Source organism: Gracilinanus agilis, chromosome 3 (genome assembly GCF_016433145.1).
Source record: "Gracilinanus agilis isolate LMUSP501 chromosome 3, AgileGrace, whole genome shotgun sequence".
NCBI lineage: Eukaryota > Metazoa > Chordata > Mammalia > Didelphimorphia > Didelphidae > Gracilinanus > Gracilinanus agilis.
This window is the reverse complement of record NC_058132.1, coordinates 597,164,851-597,176,478: the sequence shown is the minus strand read 5'-3', so window position 1 is coordinate 597,176,478 and position 11,628 is coordinate 597,164,851. Positions and strand designations below refer to the sequence as shown.

The following is an 11,628-nucleotide window of genomic DNA, read 5'->3' as shown; positions in this document are numbered from 1 at the left end:
ATTTCCCAGCAGTTTTTGTCAAATAGTGGATTCCTGTCCCAAAAGTTGGGCTCTTTGGGTTTATCATACACTGTCTTGTTGACATCATTAACCCCGAGTCTATTCCACTGATCCTCCCTTCTATCTCTTAGCCAGTACCATATTGTTTTGTTGACTGCTGCTTTATAGTATAGTTTAATATCTGGTACTGCTAGGCTCCCTTCCTTTACATTTTTTTTTCATTATTTCCCTTGATACTCTTTTTTTTCAAATTATTAAACATTTATTAATATTCATTTTTAACCTGTTTACATACTTTATGCCCCTACTTTCCCCTTCACCCTCCGCTCTCCCCCTACCCATGGCCAACACACATTTCCACTGGTTGTAACATGTGTCCTTGTTCAGGGTCTATTTCCAAAATGTTGTTAGTTGCATTTGTGTGGTCATTTCGAGTCCACATCCTCAATCATGTCCGCCTCAGCCCATGCATTCAAGCAATTGTTTATCTTATGTTTCCTCTCCTGCAGTCCTTCCTCTGAACGTGGGTAGCATCTTTACCATAAATCCCTCAGAGCTGTCCTGTGTCATTGCATTGCTGCTGGTACAGAAGCCCATTACATTCGATTTTACCACAGTATATCAGTCTCTGTGTACAATGTTCTTCTGGCTCTGCTCCTTTCACTCTGCATCACTTCCTGGAGGTCTCTCCAATTTGCTTGGAATTCCTCCAGTTTATTATGCCTTTTAGCACAATAGTATTCCATCACCCGCATATACCACAATTTGTTCAGCCATTCCCCAATTGAAGGACATCCCCTCATTTTCCAGGTTTTTGCCACTACAAAAAGCGCGGCTATAAATATTTTCGTACAAGTCTGTTTATCTGTGATCTCTTTGGGGTACAAACCCAGCAATGGTATGGCTGGATCAAAGGGCAGGCATTCTTTTATAGCCCTTTGAGCATAGTTCCAAATTGCCAGCCAGAATGGTTGGATCAGTTCACAACTCCACCAGCAATGCATTAATGTCCCAATTTTGACACATCCCTTCCAACATTCATTACTCTACCCTTTTTTCATTTTAGCCAATCTGCTAGGTGTGAGGTGATACCTCAGAGTTGTTTTGATGTGCATTTCTCTAATTATTAGAGATTTAGAACACTTTCTCATGTGCTTATTGATACTTTTGATTTCTTTACCTGAAAATTGCCTATTTATGTCTCTTGCCCATTTATCAATTGGGGAATGGCTTGATTTTTTATACAATTGCTTTAACTCCTTGTATATTTGAGTGATTAGACCCCTGTCTAATCTGAGTTTTTCGTTATAAAGATTTTTTCCCAATTTGTTGTTTCCCTCCTGATTTTGACTACATTGTTTTTGTTTGTACAAAAGCTTTTTAGCTTGATATAATCAAAACCATTTAATTTACATTTTGTAATTTTCTGTAACTCTTGCTTGGTTTTAAAATCTTTCCTTTCCCAGAGATCTGACAGGTATACTATTTTGTGTTCACTTAACTTATTTATAGTTTCCCTCTTTATATTCAAGTCATTCACCCATTCTGAGTTTATCTTGGTGTAGGGTGTGAGATGTTGATCTAAACCTAATCTCTCCCATATTGTTTTCCAGATTTCCCAGCAGTTTTTGTCAAATAGTGGATTCCTGTCCCAAAAGTTGGGCTCTTTGGGTTTATCATACACTGTCTTGCTGACATCATTAACCCCGAGTCTATTCCACTGATCCTCCCTTCTATCTCTTAGCCAGTACCATATTGTTTTAATGACTGCTGCTTTTTAGTATAGTTTAATATCTGGTACTGCTAGGCCCCCTTCCTTCACATTTTTTTCCATTATTTCCCTTGATATTCTTGATCTTTTGTTATTTCAAATGAAATTTGTTATAGTTTTTCCTAATTCAGTAAAGAAGTTTTTTGGTAATTTGATAAGTATGGCGCTAAATAGGTAAATTAATTTGGGTAGGATGTTCATTTTTATTATGTTAGCTCGTCCTACCCATGAACAATTAATGGCTTTCCAATTGTTGAGGTCCAGTTTTATTTGTTTGGAAAGTGTTTTGTAGTTGTTTTTGTATAATAGCTGTGTTTGTTTTGTTAGATTGTTTCCCAAGTATTTTATATTGTCTAGGGTGATTTTAAATGTTGTTTCTCTTTCTACCTCTTGCTGCTCTAATGTGTTGGAAATGTATAGAAATGCTGATGATTTATGTGCATTTATTTTGTATCCTGCAACTTTGCTAAAGTTGTTGATTATTTCTACCAGCCTCTTACTTGATTCTCTAGGATTTTTTAAGTATACCATCATATCATCTGCAAAGAGTAATAGCTTAGTCTCCTCCTTGCCTATTTTGATACCTTCAATTTCTTTTTCTTCTCTAATTGCTATTGCTAGTGTTTCTAGTACTATGTTGAATAATAGAGGTGATAATAGGCATCCTTGTTTCACTCCTGATCTTATTGGGAAGGCTTCTAATTTATCCCTGTTGCATATAATACTTGTTGATGGTTTTAGGTATATATTGTTTATTATTTTTAGGAAGGGTCCTTCTATTCCTATACTTTTCAATGTTTTCAATAGGAATGGATGCTGTATTTTGTCAAAGGCTTTTTCAGTATCTATTGAGATAATCATATGATTTTTGTTTGTTAGACTGTTGATATGGTCAATTATGTGAATGGTTTTCCTAATGTTGAACCATCCTTGCATTCCTGGTATAAATCCCACCTGATCATGGTGGATGATTCTCTTGATCACTTGCTGGAGTCTCTTTGCTAGTATTCTATTTAAGATTTTTGCATCTATGTTCATTAGGGAGGTTTTCTTTCTCTGTTTTTGGTCTACCTGGCTTTGGGATCAGTACCATATTTGTGTCATAAAAGCAATTTGGTAGGACCCCTTCTTTGCTTATCATATCAAATAATTTGTATAGTATTGGGATTAGTTGCTCTTTGAATGTCTGATAGAATTCACTTGTGAATCCATCAGGTCCTGGTGATTTTTTCTTAGGGAGTTCTTTAATGGCTTGTTCAATTTCTATTTCTGATATGGGATTATTTAGGTATTCTATTCCTTCTGCTGTTAATCTAGACAATTTATATTTTTGTAAATATTCATCCATATCTCCTAAATTGTTATATTTGTTGCCATATAATTGGGTGAAATAGTTCTTAATGATTGCCTTAATTTCCCCTTCATTAGAGGTGAGGTCTCCCTTTTCATCTCTAATACTGTCAATTTGGTTTTCTTCTTTCCTTTTTCTTATTAGATTGACCAGTAGTTTGTCTATTTTATCTGTTTTTTCAAAATACCAGCTTCTAGTCTTATTTATTAATTCAATAGTTCTTTTACTTTCGATTTTATTAATTTCTCCCTTAATTTTTAGTATTTCTAATTTAGTTTTCATCTGGGGGTTTTTAATTTGCTCACTTTCTAATTTTTTGAGTTGCATACCTAATTCATTAATCCCTGCCCTCCTTAATTTGTTAATATATGCACTCAAGGATATAAATTTCCCCCTGAGTACTGCCTTGGCTGCATCCCACAGAGTTTGGTAGGATGTCTCATCATTGTCATTCTCTTCCATGAAATTGTTGATTGTTTCTATGATTTCTTCTTTGACAATTTGGTTTTGGAGAATCATATTGTTTAATTTCCAATTGGCTTTTGATTTGCCTGTCCAGGTGCCCTTACTAATTATTATTTTTATTGCATTATGATCTGAGAAGGTTACATTTATTGTATCTGCTCTTTTGCATTTGTTTGCAATGATTCTATGGCCTATTACATGGTCAATCTTTGTAAATGTACCATGTGCAGCTGAAAAGAAGGTGTATTCCTTTTTGTCCCTATTTATTTTTCTCCACATATCCATTAAATCTAATTTTTCTAGGACTTCATTCACCTCTCTTATCTCTTTCTTATTTATTTTTTGGTTTGATTTATCTAGATCTGAAAGAGGAATATTTAGATCTCCCACTATTATGGTTTTACTATCTATTTCCTTCTTGAGCTCTGCCAGTTTCTCCTTTATGAATTTGGATGCTATAACACTTGGTGCATATATATTGAGCAGTGTTATTTCCTCATTGTTTATTCTGCCTTTAATCAGGGTGTAATGACCTTCCCTGTCTTTTTTAGTCATATCTATTTTTACTTTGGCTTTGTCAGAGATCATAATAGCCACTCCTGCCTTCTTTTTCTCATTTGATGCCCAAAAGATTTTGCTCATACCCTTAACCTTGAACTTGTGTGTCTACCCGCCTCATATGTGTTTCTTGTAGACAACATATGGTAGGATTTTGGTTTCTGATCCACTCTGCTATTTGCTTCCGTTTTATGAGCGAGTTCATCCCGTTCACATACAGAGTTACAATTGTTAGTTGTGTATTCACTAACATTTTTGTATCCTCCCCTAGACCCACCCCTTCTTCTTACACTATTTTCTTTTAAACCAGTGGTTTGCTTTGATCCGGTATCCCTTATCTCTTATCCCCTCCCTTGATTGACTTCCCTTTCTGCCCCCACCCTTTTATTCCCCTCTTTTTGTTTTTTAAAGACCAAATGAATCCCCTCCCCCTTCTTCTCTCCTCCTTTTGGCCTCCCCACTCCCCTGCTCCCTTTGGTTTATCCCTTCTGACTTTCTCAGTAGGGTTAGATAGAGTTTTTTATCTGAATGGATAATAAAGCTACTCTTCCCTCTCCGGGTTGATTACACTGAGAGTAAGGTTTGATTATGCTCTCTTCCTCTCCTTCTTATGGTAGTATTTATCCCCTCCCCTTCCCATGCCCTCTTTGTGTGTAATAGAATATCTTATTTTTTTTATTTACTCAGATTTTTCTTGGTGTCTTCTACTATTCCCCCTCCTCTTTCCCACCCCCCATGTCATCTTAGACCATTTAGTATCCTGTCCTCTCCCTATAAATTATTCTTCTGGTTGCTATAATAGTGAATATTATAATAGTGTATAGAGTTCACTACAGAGAATTATACATAGCATTTCTCCACCTAGTAATACAGATAATTAGTTCTTATTTACGCCCTTAACGAGTCAATCTTAAAAGATTATGAGTTTTCTTTCTTTTCCCTCTGTTTCTTATTTACCTTTTCATCTTTCTCTTGATTTTTGTGGTTGAGTGTCAAACTTTCCATTTAGTCCTAATCTCTTTTGTGCAAAAACTTGGAATTCTTCAATTTTGTTGAGTGCCCATACTTTCCCCTGGAAGTATATGGTTAGTTTCGATGGGTAGTTGATTCGTGGCTGAAGGCCCAGCTCTCTTGCCTTTCTGAATATTGTATTCAAAGCCTTGCGGTCTTTCAGCATTGAGGCTGCCAGATCCTGTGTGATCCTTATTGGTGCTCCTTGATATTTGAATTGTCTCTTTCTGGCTTCTTGTAAGATTTTTTCTTTTACTTGAAAGCTCTTCAATTTTGCTATTATATTCCTGGGTGTTGACTTTTCTGGGTCCAGTGTAGAGGGTAATCTATGGATCCTTTCAATGTCTATATTGCCCTCTTGTTGTAGAACTTCAGGGCAATTTTGCTGAATAATTTCTTTGAGTATGGAGTCCAAGTTTCTATTAATTTCTGCCTTTTCTGGAAGACCAATGATTCTCAAATTGTCTCTTCTAGCCCGGTTTTCTTGGTCTGTCATTTTCTCATTGAGATATTTCATGTTTCCTTCTATTTTATCAGTCTTTTGACTTTGTTTTATTTGTTCTTGTTGTCTTGAGAGATCATTGGTTTCTAAATGTTCGATTCTAGCCTTTAAGGACTGGTTTTCGGCTATAATCTTTTGGTTTTCGGCTATAATCTTTTGGTTTTCCTTTTCAATCTGGTCATTTCTGGTCTTCAGTTGACTTGTCTCACTTTCCAATTGCGAAATTCTGCCTTTTAAACTGTTATTTTCTTGCCAGATTTCTTCCATCTTCCTCAGCATTTCATTTTTGAACTCTTCAATAGCTTGTGACCAGCTTTCATTTTTGGGGGGAGGTTTGGATTTTTGTTTTTCTTCCTCTGTTGTCTGGATTTTCTCTGTGTAGAAGTTGTCGAGTGTTCCAGAGTTTCTCTTCATTGTCTTTTTCTTCTGGGCTTCCCTATTGCTTGCCATTGTTAGTCCCGCCCCCTTTCAGCTTTGTCTTCACACTCAGGGTCTGCTTGCGCTTTCTAAGCTTCCGATGGCTCCGGTCTTCTTGTCCTTGGGGTCCAGTCTCCTGGTAGTTCCCAATCTGCCCCTCTGCCCGAGGCTCCTTCAGCGGTCTCGGGGGCTGCTTCCACAGCTGTGCTCCGGTCTGCTCCGGGTCCTCACTAGATGTCCTAGCCTGTGCTATAAATCTTTATTTTGCCCGGGGCAGAGCCTTCACTGGAGCAAGACGCTGGAGAAAGTCCCTGCTTTAGGGTTCTTTATTTAGCCTCACACAGAGCCTTCACCCACTCAGGACGCTGGGTAAAGTCCCTGCTTTAGGTTTCTTTATTCCTCCGGGCGCAGAGCCTTTGCCCGCTTAGACACTTGGGGGAAGTCCCTGCGTTGGCGATCTTTCTTCGCTCCCTAATCAGAGCCTTCACCTGGGTAGACGCTGGGGAAAGTCCGTGCATCCCACCAGCCACTTGGGGTCCCACGTCTGGCCGCTCACAGGTACAAGCCCTGGGGCTGCTAGTGATTTACTGGTTGCCCCAGTCCCGTTTTCATTCTTGTGCATGGTGTGGGGGTAGTGGTGGTGGAGGGGCTTCTTCCTCTCGCATTTTAGTGAGAGCTGTTTCACCCCTTTATAGCATGGAAATGCCCCGATTCTGCATACCTTCAATGCTGCGCCCTGTTGTGGGGTTCCTTCGTTAATCTGGATTCATTTTTATGTCCCCTTGAGGAGTCTTGTATGGATCGGTTAGGAGAGATCGAGCAGCTGCTCCTTACTCTGCCGCCATCTTAACTGGAAGTCTCCACTTGAGCTGATTCTTGAAGGAAACTAGAGATTCTAAGAGGCAGAGGAGAAAAGGGAAAGCCAGCAAGCATTGGGGCAGCTTATGAAAAGAAGGAAGACAGAATAGCAAGGAATATGCCAGTTTGACTAGAGTATGAGTGTGAAGGAGAGTAACATTCAAATAGTCTGAAAAGGCTGGAACTTAGTTTTTGACATGTATTAAATGAAAATCAGATAAATTTGGTTTCTATTCCGGAGGCAACTGGGAACCAATTTAAAGGCTGGTCAGACACTGGACATGGCAATTTGGTTCATTTCCTTTCTCCTGTTATATGTGCCTGGTGTTATGAGGAGCTGAAGTTGAATGAGTGTAGAAGATCCCTGAATGTAACACACAAGTTGTGGTGGTGAAACACAAAGGACTCCACAGGAATATTTGTAGTGAATCTGCTACACCCAACTTTAGTAAAAGTGTCCCAGAACAGATAGTCAAATGAAGAATCTGTGGTTAAGAACACGCAGCTGCTTCTAACGGTCTATCCTGGCTCAATATGGACAACGCTGGTTGACTGCAATTTAAACTTTTTACAGTTGAAAGGTATCTCCTCTTCCTTCAAATACCCAAGGATATGTTCACTAATCCCTAAGGTAAAGATGACTTTCACTTTAGGTGAGTTTAAAGATTTAATAACAACAGGTTTAGGGAAGGAGCAGGGAAATGATGAGAAGAGGGGTATAGGAGATCCTTGGCCTAAGCTATTGATGACAAGATGGTATACGAATTGAAGGTAATCAGGGTATTCAAACTTGTTAGTTGTTGACAGTTAGTTTGCCAGTTTCCAGCCTGGCAGAGCCAGACTGCTTCAACCTGAATCAGGTTATTTGATGGTAATGATGTTGCTTCTTCTTGATGAGTGAATTAAATCAGAATGTTCAGTATAAGATAACACAGGATTTGAGACTATGGAAGTAATCAGTGTTGGTTGCTGGTGTCTTAAATTGACCTTTGGCCTACCCAAGCCTAGCCAAGACCTCCCACCAATCCCTCTCTCAAAACTGAGATCTCTGTCTCAGTTCAAATCTTCCTTTTATACTTTTTCCATGAACTGAATTTGCAAATGCTGGGCTCTGCCAAGCTCAGCCCTTTCCAAGTTCTAAACAGGTAACTGTCAATCATTTTGCTTTTCATATTGCATTGCAAAATATCATTACACTACCCCCATTCCCCAGAATGTTCCTCTGTCTACAATGAGATAAAATTCTTAACATTCCCCATCTACACAGATATAAAACAATTCTGAATTCTGCCCTATACTTACTGTGCTATGATTCTTCTGAAAGTGAATGACTTCCTGGTCATCTTCAAAGCTATTGCCCATGGCTATTTGCGTAACAGCCTTCATGGCATAGCCAAGCATGTGCTGACAAAGAGGCACATGCTGAGATTCTGGGTAAGAGAGCCATTTTCCTAATAATTCTTCTGAAAGCTGAAACAAATGAGAAAATTATGAGAATTAATTATCATCCCTTAATAATTTTTAGAATCACTTTAAAAATAAATTTTATTGGCATCTTTTGGTTTTGTATATCATTTTTTAATATTAACTTCCCCCCACCTTATCTGAATTAAATAAAAGCAGCAGAAATCACTGATGTATTTATTTGACAAAGTAGGCAGGTAGTAATGCCTCCAAAGTTCCCCTCACTCTGCTGATAGCTCTCTGGGCCATCACTGGTTTTCCAGTTACTTGGATTTAGGCTGGCTTTCAGTCAGTGATCTTTTCATTTACATTATTGCAGTCATGGGTGTTCTGGTTCTGCTTATTTAGCTCTACATCAATTTATACCACCTTCCCATGTTTCACTGAATTCCTACATTTTTGACTTGCTATTATTGCACAATACTATTCATGTAGCATAGTGGTTCCCAAACTTTTTTGGCCTACCGCCCCCTTTCCAGAAAAATATTACTTAGTGCCCCCTGTCACATACTATCACCACCCCCTTAAAGTTATTCACCACCCACAAATGCACCTGCGGCCATCACCACTCCCCTGGATCGCTGCGGCACCCACCAGGGGGCAGTGGCGCCCACTTTGGGAATTACTGATGTAGCACCTTCTATATGGAGAGCCTTCCAATTTCTACTCAAAGACTAAATTCCCCCAGGTGCTGCTCCCAGGAGCTCAAGATACTCTGAGTTAGCATTCCTAAAAGTACAGCTCATGAGCTCTTGGGGCATTTATTTTTCATGGTCAGCAAACTAAAACAATTAGCAATCTAAAACAAAGAAAGACATTTATTGAAAGGATATAATAAAAACTGTAGTAACAAAACATTCCTCCTAGAAAGTTGAGGCACACTCACACTCTACTACAAAAACAAGCAGTGTCAGTGAGAAAAGCGAATCATATAGAGCAGTGATGGGCAAACTTTTTAAAAAGGGGGGGGGGGGAAGGCCAAAGGAAAGGAAATGCTCATTTGTCATTCTGTTTCTAAGGCAACTCTTTCGAAATTTTATTGTATTGTATCCTACTCATTGTATTCATCAGATTAGGAATAATGTTGAGGGCTGGATAGAACATTTCAGGGGGCCTCATCTGGCCCTCGGGCCATAGTTTGCCCATCACTGATATAGAGTAAACTAAAAAAAAGGAATAAACACAGGAAACATAAGTAGTTCAGTCCTTATACTTCTGACAATGTTGGATCCCAATTCCTTTTCTTCTCTTGTGGTGTCTTTAAGATATCTCGTCAGATCAATGTCTCTACAGGGCTCCCTAGAACTCTTCTCTGAAGCTCAACCATCAATAACTTCTCTTGACCCAAAGTTCCTCTAGAGTTTCATGCCTTAATTGCTTCTCCTGGACTTTCTTTCCAAACCTGTAACTGGTTGTGTCTCTTACTGGGTGAGTAGTTCGATATAAAGACACCATGACTGACAAGGGCAGGGGATGAACCTCTTTCCTCCTGTCAAAGAAATAAAGAATGATTCTTCTTCCATATCTGGTTGGATTCTTCTTCCACATCTGGCTTTCTTGTTGACTGTCTCCTTTCAAGTCTGTCTGCTATCTCAATTCATTTCTCAGAGGTGTCCTTTTTTTTTTTTTTTTCTTTTTAAAGGGATGTGGTCAATCCTTTCCTTACCTCTAATTTTGTCAAGCTTAAATAGAGAACTTTGTTGTTCATTCTTTCAGTCATGTCTGACTCTTTGTGACCTCACACATCATAGCATACCAAGCTCTTCTATCCTCAACTACCTCCTAAAGTAAAAACTTCTACATGATATATTTCTTTGTGTCAAATTTGCTTAAGACTATAACACCTTGCTGTCTCTGTTACCTACCTACTCAATATCTAGACTAGAGGGAAAACAATTGGTCAAGGGTCTTCTGATTAACTCCCTGTCCACTAAATTCAATTATATTTGTAACCTATAATTTATTGTTTTAAATAGGCATCCACTCTACTTCTACTTCTTTGTTATTATAAAAAGTGCTACTGTAAACATTTTTATATAGGATTACTGAATGATTGGAACCATTTTTCATTTCCTCGTGGTATTCATGGGTTACTTGGGTAGACAATGTAATTGAAGTAGCAGTTGGGTAGCATCCTATTTTTTCTGGTTGTTCAACAGTCTCATGACACAGATTTCCTCTCCAGCCTCACATTGTATGAGACCCAATATTGACGTTCCACTCTCTGGCCAAAAGGTTCAGCTTTTTCAGCTGCATGGAAGGTCCTGCTCTGTTGATGCATCTGCAGATGACATTCTTCATGGGTCAAATCAAATATAGTTCTATTCCTTTCTGCCTCAGAAAAAAAGAGGCATTGCACATGACTATAGATCAATAGGCCCTGTAAAGGATGAAGTGAACTGAGAGCACATGAAAGCAAACACTGGAGAGAACATGCATCAGCATCTACTCAGGGCAAAAATAGACCTGGAATCAGCAATAACTATTATTTTATGTAGAAAGGCTGAGTAAATGAGCAGGGCAGTTGGAGTATAGGTCAATTGTTAAAAATCAACGTAAGCAATGTAAATATAAAATACAAAACCTGGGAGGGTATGTAAACCCATATGAAGTTAAAAGACTCAGAATTGTCAGTGTCCTTCCAGATCATCTAGTTTAATACCTTCAGGAAACTGAAGCACCACAAAGAGTTAAAGACAGCTATTAAGTGAGAGAGCCAACATTTGAACTCAAGTCCTCTGTTCTCTGAATCCAATGTTATTTCTGAAGTTGTGATGGCCAATTAGTTAAAGTTAAAGCATCTAACAGGACTGAAAATACAGGAATGCTTGATATACAGAATCTAGTGATGATAGTTCCTTATGTTCTTTAAGGATGTCAATTTCTTGGTAAATGAGAAGTTGTATCCTTCCAATTCCTTTTATTTAAAATATCTTTTATATAATGGCAACAGATAACAGAATCTTGGAATTAGAAGGGATCTCAGTGGTCATCTATTCCAATCTCTACCTGAAGTATAAATTTTCCCTACAATTTCAATTGCAAGTTCTTTTACTTAATGCCTCCAGTGATGGTAAACTTTCTATCTCATAATGCATTCTATTAATTTTTAGACAGCTCTAATTGTTGAGATTATCTTTCATAATTTCTTTCACTTTCCTTGTAACTTGCACCCAGTGGTCTGAAAAATGCCCTCAGAGTTAAGCAGAATAATTTTTTCTTTTACATGAC

General features: G+C 38.3%; 1 protein-coding gene across 1 annotated transcript in view; it reads right to left on the bottom strand.

The window, feature by feature from the left end:
• Positions 1-11,628, bottom strand: part of LOC123242704 (cytochrome P450 20A1) — a 72,581-nt gene that overhangs the window by 42,484 nt on the left and 18,469 nt on the right. The window contains exon 5 of the mRNA XM_044670648.1: positions 8,236-8,403. Coding sequence (XP_044526583.1) covers positions 8,236-8,403 — 168 coding nt within the window. The remainder of the gene's footprint in view (positions 1-8,235; positions 8,404-11,628) is intronic.